The 10,597-nt window shown below is 46.7% G+C and overlaps 1 protein-coding gene across 4 annotated transcripts in view; it reads right to left on the bottom strand.

Moving 5' to 3' along the window:
- Positions 1 to 7,937: 7,937 nt before the first annotated feature.
- The window catches only part of CRHR2 (corticotropin releasing hormone receptor 2), a 135,942-nt gene continuing 133,282 nt past the window's right edge, over positions 7,938 to 10,597 (bottom strand). For 2 of the 4 annotated variants that reach the window (XM_015619950.1, XM_015619952.1), the window contains one exon: positions 9,554 to 9,694. In XM_015619950.1, coding sequence (XP_015475436.1) covers positions 9,554 to 9,694 — 141 coding nt within the window. Of the gene's footprint in view, positions 9,695 to 10,597 lie in introns of all 4 variants that reach the window. The other 2 variants (XM_015619948.3, XM_015619949.3) reach the window with 2 other exon arrangements.

The raw sequence follows: 10,597 nt of genomic DNA, 5'->3' as shown, positions 1-10,597 counted from the left end.
TCTCATCCAGGGGTTAACTTTGACATAGGAGAACTTTCCATAATAAGGGTACAGTTTTCTGGAAAAGCAAACATTGATGGGAGCTTGTTAAATCCCTGCCATGAACTTCCTGCAAGAGCTTAGATCTCCACAGTTCTCACCCAGGCTGCTCCCAGCCTCAGGGTTATGGAAGAGCTTTAAGGCTGCTTAAAAATCAACCACTGCTACCTGCACACCTCCTCTGCCAGGAACAGCACAAAGAAAACAAGTGTGGAAAATGTTATTTCAATTAATGCCTCTTTCATCACCATCACAGAATCATGGGATGGTTTGGGCTGGGATCATCCTCAAAGATCATCCTGCCATGGGCAGGGACACCTTCCACTACCCCAGGTTGCTCCAATCCCTGTCCAACCTGGCCTTGAACTTCTCTGGGTAGATTGTTAGAGTCTGAAAAACGTGTTGATGGATTGATTTTATAGAGATATTTAATCATATATTCCTGATCAGTAGAGAAAGGAAGAAAATAAAATCTGGAAAAAAGCTGTAGTACTGGGATATGAGGATCCTAGATATTTTCTATCTCAGACTTGGGCATTTGCTGAAAGCCCCTGACTGTTGCTGTGAAATTAGACAAGTATGAAATGGGCACGAGTCAGTTAAACTCACTGATTTCTTCAAAATGCTACAAATAAACTGTGCATCTGTGAAAAGGGCAGAAGGGAGGTTTGTAACTTTCCTGTGTCTGACTCTAAAATGCCACTGCTTGTGCATTTACTAATTCATGTCAAACCTTGAATAATTCCCTTTTAATTTTATGCTGAACACTAATGTGAGCAGCTAATTTTTCTTTACTTACAGTGAATTTTTGCTGGAAAAATACGAGCCCATAATGACTCTTGATCCAAGCTGTGTATAAATTAGCTAATAAACCACAACAGAAGACTGGAGATAAATCATGTTTGGCATCATGTGAAATCCTGCTTTGTTTACCTTCTTCTTTATGAAGGAGGTAATTAAATTCACTGAAAACTGCAAGATCTCTTCAGCAATATGTGGAAAAATGGTGAAAATTCTCTGGTGAGCCAGGGGATCTCATATGTAAAAGGCATTATTAAAGGGTATTAAAAAAGGGTATTAAAACCTCTCCCAAATTCTCTGCCATGGGCAGGGACACCTTCCACTGTCCCAGGCTGCTCCAAGCTCTGTCCAGCTTGGTCTGGGGCACTTCCAGGGATCCGGGGGCAGCCACAGCTGCTCTGGGCACCCTGTGCCAGGGCCTCCCCACCCTCACAGGGAGGAATTTCTTCCCAATATCCAATCTAACCCTGTCCTCTGCCAGTTTGAAGCCATTCCCTCACCTTCTGTCACTCCAAGCCCTTGTCAAGAGTCCCTCTCTGGGATTTTTGCAGTCCCTTTAGGTGCTGAAAGGCTGCAGCGAGGTCTCTCCAGAGACTTCTCTTCTCCAGACTGAACAGTTCTCCCACCCTTTCCTCACAGGAGAGGTTTTCCAAGTGTTCAGGCTGTGCTGGGGCCCCTGGCTGGGCAGGCAGGAGCCATCCCCCACCCACACATGGCTCACAGGGCTGAGGGGATGGGAGCACTGGCTGCTCCCATCTCTGTCTCCACAGCAGGGATTGCTTCCAGCCTGCCTACCAGCCACGTGCCTGCTCCAGGGGTTATGGCACATCCCAGGCCCAAAGCTGAGTCAGGAAAGCCTCAGAATTGCTTTTGATGGACTTTTCTTCCTCCAGCTCTCCAGCCAAGACCAGCAGTTCTGCTGTGAAAAACTGCGTTGTGACTTGGGAATGTTTTGCTTGGCACTTGGTGTGCATTACAATTATTTTATTGCTTTTGTTCTCTCTCTTTTTTTTTTTTTTCTTTTTCTTTTTTTTTTTTACCCCTCTCAGTGTAATCCTACCAGAAAACACAGGATGTAGAAAACACCCATGGGGATACTTCACACTGGTTGTCCTTCTCAGTGAGGTGAATCCTGATGGAGAGGTGGCAGCTTCACCTGCCCTTGGAGAGGGGCAGGAATTGAGGTGTTGGTGCCTTCTCCTGCAGCAGATTTGAGATTTCTCCTTAGCTTGGGACAGAGGTGGGCCAGGAATCCTGTGAGGCTGTCATAAAGCAAAAAGATATTTGGGAAACCCCCACCTTTTGAAAACCTCTTTTGAATCCCACACACTAAATGCTCCCTGTGTGGCAACAGCCACAAATTTGGCATGATCTCTGCAGGGTGTGAGGTGAGTCTTCCACGTGATTCTGGATGTTAATCTGGTCCTGGCAAACAAAATATCCTCATTTCAGCAGTGACACAGATGGGATATATGTGCCTACTCCAGTGGTGCCAATAAAACTGTGAACAGTAAAATATCTGAGCTGAGACAGTTTGATTGTTCAGGTTGTTGATTCATTTATGAACGACTGATGAATAACACCACCCCAAAAGATGTGTAAGTGACGTGGAAAAGCATGTGATCCTCACTTGCTGAACTAGGGAGCAGGAGGTGTGATGGGTTTGGTTTTTAATTGACTCTGCCTGCCCAGCATTTCAGCTCTGTGCTGTGGATGGGACTGCTGCAATCATTTCGCAAGGAGCCTGTCCCACATGAACCACAAACATCTCGTGGCTGGGAGCTGCTGTCACTGCAGAACCTGTGGGGAGAGCTGATTTATGGCAGGAGACACACGATGAGCTGTGGGGCTGCACAGGCTCGAGGCTTTCCCCCCAATCCCCAGGAGCACAGGCTGCAGATTGGAGCTGTTTGGTTTTACATCTCTGCCTTTATGAGTTCAGCAGGAGAGGGAACTGCATGGTTCCTAAAGATTTATGATGTTGGCAGCTTTTGAGAAAATGTTTTTATGCAACTTATTCTCTTTTTTTTTTTTGCTTTGCAAGCAACTTCCCAATGCTTGTCAGTGCTGAGCAAAGCGAATATGTGCACAAATTGAAAGCCTGTGCACACCAAAAAGGGCAAAACCATGAGGCTGGAAAAAGCTGGAAAACCATGAGCTGCTGTTAACAAGGTGAAGGTGAGCCTGGAGCACAGCACAAATGAGGAGGAATATTGCTGGGTGCAGATTATTCTCAGTGAGTATGTAAAACATGCAAAATGAGTAATTTTATTGAAAGGAGAAAATGCCCATCAGCAAAGCTGAAACAAAACCTTCAAGCAAACTTAGTGGATGCTCGTGTTGAGCTACTTTGTGCAGTAAATGCACCTTCATGCACAGGATGTAGCTCAGGACCAGTGAAAACATCACTCTCCTACTCCAAACCCAGGACTGGATGTTTTCCTGCTAGTGGAAGGTGTCCCTGCCCATGGCAGGGGTTGGAATGAGATGATCTGTAAGGTCCATTCCAAGCCACACCATTCTGTGTTTCAATGGAGCTGTGATATTTCCAGAAGATCTGTAAGAAATATGTTAAAGAAGCTCATGCACACTGAAAACCACACAAGCACATGTGAGGGTATTTATAAAGTGAGTTGAGTCTGTCACATTTCCAACAGGAATGCAGGGGTGCACCAGTTTCAGATGTGGGTTCAGCTGTGCAAACCTGTCACTTTGTTATGGGGTTTTATGCATTTTGGTGTTGCAGATTGCAAAAAGAGCCCACACTGTGTGAGCTGCTCTGTGGACAGGCACTGAGGGAAGTGTGCACCCCAAAGGGGTAATTCCATGATTCTATGATTTGTCTTTGGGTTCTTTTCTCCAAAATCATACAATGCTTTCATTAAAGAGAAGGATTCTTTAATCCTTACACCTGATGACCTTTCTGATGACCTGAGCACAGGTACCTTCTCAGGGCTCTGACCAGCCTGACCTGGTTGAAGATGTCCCTGCTCAGTGCAGGGACCAGATCACCTTTAAAGGTCCCTTCCAACCCAAATTAGCTGTGATTTACAGACCTGAGGCCAATCCCTGCCTGGCTGCTGGACAAGGAGGCTTGCAGGGAGACACAAACCTCAGATCTGCCCCACAAGCAGCTGGGCTGTCCCTTGTGAACTGCACTTCTTTGCTGCACACAGAGTCAGCTTTTCTGTCCTGCTAGGAAGCAGCAATTCCCATTTCCCAGGCCGAGGGGATCCCTGCTGTGCCAGGATCCCTGGGCTGTCACGGCTGCTGATCCATTCTGGCTGAACTGCTGGGCTGGAAGTCAGCAACCAGCAAAGGTCACAGCGAGTCAACCACCACATCCTGGGCAAGCCACTTTCTCCTGTGGAAGTGCATTTTTAGGCTGGCTGTGGCTGGCTGGGATTGGAATAATCCAGGTTAACCAGTGTTCCCTGCTCATCCTGCTTGGGGCAGCTCATTAGCACCGTGCCAGTAATGAACACAACCCTGCTGGCCCCTGAGGACACCTCCCTGCAGGGTGCTGCTCCCTGTGACCTTGCCAGCAGCGTTTCAATTTGTCATCTTCCCACCTCAGCAGGCTGAATCACTCGTTTGACACGTGCCAATCAGCAGAGTGCAATTAATTGGTTCAGCCACTGCCAGGAGCCCTTGCAGCCCTCAGTGCAGAGGGAAGAGGTGTCAGGAGGGTCATTTCCCAGCCTTTGGACAGTGCTGAGCACACACAGCCCTCCTGGCTGCCTCCTTGCCATCTGGGAAACTCATTAAGGCTTGAGGAGTTCTTCTTTAAAGCTTTGGCCCATCAGAGCACAAGGTCACTATAGCACTGCTCTGAGGTAATTACACCAACCAGAGAGATTTGCTTTCTCCTGCACTAATTAGCAAGTGGAGAAACTTAAGAAACCAATGTAGAACCCAACAGAATTATCCAGGTGATCCAGGTTTTTCCACTATATATTTTACCATTAGTAAATTTATAGATATTATGTCTTTTCCAGAAGCTTCTCTTCTTCCACCTCTGTGGAAGACATACATGAGAAAAAGAATAAAGTGAATTAATCTATGAAAATTTGAGGTATTTATCTGAAACCTTCACGCTCATGAACCTAAAATATTCATTCCATGTAGGGATACTCAGTACTCAGAGGACTGTAACCCCAAAACTACTTTTTGGACTAAGAGCTTTGTGGTGGCTGTCTGCAGGAGAAGGTACCAATGAAACAGTGAGTCTGACAGAGACCAGGGTGGTCAGGGCAGGGCTCTGTCCCTTCACAACTCCTCTCTGGCCAGCCTCCTGCTCCACACTGTCCTGAGTGACTCCATCTCAGCATTCAGAACACATTTTCCACCCCAGACCCATTTGCTTGAGCACACGAGCCTGTCTCGGTGCAGAGCACATCCCCAGGGTTGTGCTGCTCTGCTGGAAGCTGCAGCTGTGTATTTGTCGTGGTTTTTTATTCCACACCCCGTGTTCAGGCCTCAGTCCCCTGTCCTGTACACTCACAGTGATGGTACCCAAACCCAATCCTCAACTCCTGCATCCCAGGACCTGCAGCACGGCTGTCTCCCCTGCAAGCTGGAACTGGGGATTTACTGCAAAGGAGGAGAGGGAAAAAAGATTTAAATAATGTCAGAGGGAAGCAATTAGCCCAGATCCAAAGTCAGCTTACACTTGCTGCCCCATGCCAATTGGCACAGGCGTGGTCTGCAGTGCTCAGCACTGCAAACATTTTCCTGGAAGAGCTTTGGAGAGTCCTGTTTCAAGCACTTGAGTGCTCCTAGTTGTTCATTTCCATAATGACTCACTGAACACAAGCAGCTTTGTTTTCCTCCCACACAATAAGCTATAAATCCAGAGTAATTTGATCCATTTTCTTCAAAGGCACAAGAGGCCATGGGCACACGTGTGCATAAACACACACAGACACACACACGTGCACAGATGCTTTCAGTCCAACAGATCCACCACCATCTTCCTGGCACTGCTGAGCTGAGACTGTTCCTGCTGATCCAGAAGCTGCTTCTGAGTCATCCCAGACTTGTGCCATAAATGATTATTTTGTTGAAAGGGACACAGGGCATTTGATGCTTTAAAAGGCATCACAAAGTAAAGAGGAGAGTTTTCCCTAAAGAGATGTGACTTTATTCATCTTTGCCTTCCTGCCAGGAGACAGCAAAGGAAGAAGCTTCTTTTGAAGAGAGGAGACATGAGCATATTTCCAAAACCCCTGAAGTGCACATGAAAAAAAGGCAGCAGCCAAACTTTGATCATGTTCATTCCTCCCTTGTCTTAGAGACATGACTGACAATATCAGTACAAGGACGATGGGATAATCCAGGTTTAAGGAGGAGAGGACCTCCTCAGGAGGTCTCCAGCCCAAACCCCCTACTCACAGCAGCCTCAGATTGTTGCTCGGGGTTTTATCCATTTGGGTCCTGAAAGATCTCTAAAGATTTTCCCACCCTCACTGGGAAACTTCTCCCACTGCTTAACTATCTTTATGAGGAAAAGCTTTCTCCTTGTATCTTATCTGGCCCTTTTTTGTTACAGCTTGGGGATTGTCCTCCTGTCTCAAACCACTGTGAAAGGCCTGGGTCTACCAGCAACCTCGAGGTACTGGCAGGCTGTTGTTAGCTCCATCCAAAATCCTTTCTGTATTCTGAAACAGGTCCTCTTGCATCTCTGCTCATGGAGAGTGCTCCAGACCTGAGTGTCTCGGTGTCCCTGTGGCTGATCTTGCTTTAGTTTATTAATATCTTCTGTATGAGGTCACTAAACTGGGCACAGCATCTGGCTGTGGTCTAAGGAGTGCAAAGTAGAAGGAAGTAATCATTTCCCTCAAAATGTCCCTTTGCTGCCAGGTCACACACCTGGTTTGGGTTGATTTCAGCTTCCATGAGCTCCCTGGGTGCTTTTCCACACTGGTGCTCCTCAGCCAAGTCCTCACCTTCAGGAGAGGGCCCAGGTGGCCAAAGAACTCCCCTTTTCTGCCCAAGACATCTGGGGAACGTCTCAGTAGCTCTGCTCACAGGTGTCCTGGATTATCATCAAACCATTAATTCACAGTTAAAAGGCAAGATGAACATCACTCAGTGCAAATTCAGAAATGTTTTTCTTGACATGAGGGTGTGTGGCTCACCTCCAGCATTGTTGTCAAGGGCTACCCAGGGAAAATGGAAGTTCTTGTTTATCTGTTTTGATCCCAGGTGTTTTTTTCCTGGGCTGATTTCCAAAGAGTTGAACTCAAATCCATTTCTGAGCAGCTCCATGACTCAGGATGGCATCAGCAGCTACTTTGGCTGGTGTTCCCAGGAAAGGTGAGCATTCTGTCATCCCAGCTTGGATGTGCCAAATGCTGTTGGTGACAGATGTCAGCTCTCCACCTGTGGGACCAGACAGTGCAGCAGAGACAGGAGCAGTACCATTGCTGTCAGGAAATTGAACTGTGAACTCCTTCCAAAGTCCTGTGGGTGAGAGCTTACAGGGTCAAAAAGGTTACTTTTATTTTCTTCAAGCTGCACAATTTCCTTAGGTACCAAATGCAGAGGGAGATCTGACTTACTGAAACACAGACCCAATTTAACTGTCTTCACCTGTTTATTGGTCTTAAATGTTCAGTGAGTATTACTGTAAATGAAACCAGGGACATTGCAGCAATAGCCAAAAACACTGGCACTGATATATTCCAGTGGTTCACTGAGGTAAACTCTAAGCTCTAAAGAACCCCAGAGTTAACCATTAGTTCCCTGCTTCAGCTGCCAAATTTCTTCTCTACTCAGACCTGCTCCATGCCTGGATGTCTGCTACTCTCCTGGCAGCACCAATAATCTGCAATTTCTGACAGAATCCACTAGATTGCAAATCCCTTTTTCATCCCAGCATGGCCCAGAGCCAGAGCAAAGACAGAGATATTCACTGTACATATTTCTAACCTGTAGATGTACCCCTCCCTTCAGACACAAGATGCCAGGGGCTGTGCATTGCTGCTGTGATGAATAAAAGCACTGACCTGGTCCTCTCTCATCAGGCACTCCAATCTCCTCCCTCCCTCTGTTATCTCTTTCAGGCACATGCATCCAAATGACTTAGGAGAGGGAAAAGTTACAAAATGTTGTTTATTTAAATTTGCTGTTCATTGCCAGCAAGCTCAAAGTTGAATATGACAGAGCTGTAAGGACAGCTGTTAGGACAGATGTTCCTCCCCCCAATAAGCAGGGTATTTATAACAGTGTTTTCCAAGAGATTTTCCAGCCACTGAAAACAAGAGCAACATAAATCTGGAGGTTTAACTCAAGCTCGTGCTGAAAAGTCCTAAAAAACATCTGAAGAAAATTCAGAATAAGCTTGATAAAAGTGGAAAGAGTAAATTACTCCCAGCTCTGTTGAGATGCAGGTGGAGAACATATTACACAATATTTTTCTTACTGCTGTGGCAAAGCCCAGCGGAGAGAGAGCGGAGGGACAGGGATCCAGCTTAAGACCATGAGCTGAGAAGGGAGGCAATTCTTCTTGCATTTCAATGCCCCCTTGTTAGGATTTTATCACAAGCTTGTTCTTCTTCTTGGCTCATTATCAAACAGGATTTCCTTCCCTGATCTTGGCTACAAAACCACTCTCGAGACAGGTGTCCTCTTCCTTTCCAGAGTAAAGAAAATGATGCCTGGTTTTATTGAAACCAACCCAGAGTAGTGTTTATTATTGAAAATATACAGTATTTTTGAACACCACATAAAAAGCCTGGTAGATACAACTGCTCTAGTTCAAAATGCTCAATAGATACCTTTGTGCAGCACGCAGCATTATCCTCGGAACACAAACATCCTCTTCTCACCATCATTATCTTTACAGTGCTTCCCTTTTGTGTTTTTTAAACCCAGAAAAGTTGTCCTTCCCCACCCCAATCCTCTGAGCTGAAAAAAACCCCACTTTCCAAAGGCTTTCCACTTACACTGTGCTGGAAGTGTGGGGCTAAGAGGAATGAGAGTATTTTGTAGAGGTGCTTAGAGCTACTCCTGTCCTTTGAAAATCGGTGTAAGAGCAGGGTTTGATGCTTGCCAGGCACAGTGTCCTGTGTGGAACACTCCAGCGATGTCCTGACAATTCCCAGTCAGTCCAAGACAGAAATGGGGAAGGCAGATAAATTCAGGCTTTTCACACCACCTTTCAGATGCTCTTTTTCTTGCTGCCACAAGTTCTCAAATGACAGTTTTGCAGAGAAGAAACTTTTTACAAAGAAAACAAGAAAGGGATGGGCTATTATACACCAAACTTTTGAAAACATTTGGAATCAATGTACAGGGGGAGATGGGCAGTGTGTTAAAAACAGTCTTTGTTCACCGCAATACGAAAGGGGGAATAAAAACAAAAAAAAAATTAAAAAAAAATGAAAGGAAGGAGAAAAAAATTGATTATTCCTGCCAGTGTGCTGTTTTAGACTGTGCATTGTGAATTTCCACAGGATGCAGTCAGGGTTGAACCTGTTCCTTCTTTGAATCTGTTTTATCACCACCAACTCCAAGAGGCTTTTTCCTGGTTTCCTCAAAGCAGCATCGCAGATGTGGGAGATGAGAGCCCGCCGAAACGGGACGGGCCCCTCACTGAAAAGAGCCCAGTGAGGACAAAGGAGGAGTTTGCAGAAAGGGGCTTTGGGCTGGGAGTGAAGACAGGAGAACTCTGAAGGCCACGGGGTGGTGGTGGGCGGTGTCAGGGTGGTCACACGGCCGCTGTCTGTTTGATGCTGTGGAAGCTGATGCGCGTGGGGGACGTGGGGATGGACATGGCTCGTGCCACACGCACCCGCAGAGAGTGGTGGTCCTGCCAGCGGTGCCACCTCTTCCTGGCAGCAGAACGGACCTGGGGGGAAACACAGGGGAGAACATGAAGGGAGAATTTCAGGTGTCCTCTAAGAAGGGACAAGCTGGGAAGTGCTGAGACAATATTGTCAAGGCACTGAAGCACACAGGTGATGCCTTGGGCCTCTAAAGGGGGGCGATGATGCCTTAAGTTTTAGATTTTGTATTTTCCAGATTCTGTACTGCATTGGTATATAGCTCTGAACTTCATGTAAAGTGTGAGCAAGTTCTCCTCACAGCTGTCAGACACAACAATCCTTTTCCAGCCCCAGAACCAAGGACACCGCTGCAGCTTCAGGCCCAAAAAGTACAAACAGCTGCAAGTTGAGGAGAGCAATGTGGGAGGATGGGACTGCATCACCTGCAGCTGGAATTGGACAATTATCCCCAACATGGGAACAGACCAAACTTACAGAAGTGTGAAAACTTGAGACCAGGTGTCCATCCTGGGTGGAGCCACAGCTGGGCTCTTGTACTGCCCAAGGTGCATCCTTTAAAGGCCTTTTAATAAATGCCCACTTTATTCCTTTAACCCTTTCTAGCCTGTTCCAGGGAGCCTCTCAAGGCATCACAGAGACTGATTCAGATGCCTGAGCCTGAGTCCCTAATTCATTGATATTCTCTTAAATACTTGGCTCAGGGAAAACCATGGCTTTTACACACCTCCTGTCTCATATCTGGTATTTTAAATACCCCAGAGCATTTCCAACTGAATTGAGCCCTCAGGATGGGTGGACCTGATGGTGCATCCAAGGTCTGCCCAAGACCTGATGGAATTCTCAGAGAGCCCCATCCCAGCACAGGGGATCTAAGCAAGCACTGGTTCTGCAGCACAGGCACACCTGACCCAGCCCCTGGGAGCACCTCATGCAGGCACTGGAATTGCTCCACACCAGCAGAAGGT

This window comes from Parus major, chromosome 2 (genome assembly GCF_001522545.3).
Source record: "Parus major isolate Abel chromosome 2, Parus_major1.1, whole genome shotgun sequence".
In the NCBI taxonomy this organism is placed as follows: domain Eukaryota; kingdom Metazoa; phylum Chordata; class Aves; order Passeriformes; family Paridae; genus Parus; species Parus major.
This window is presented reverse-complemented; position numbering and strand designations above follow the sequence as displayed.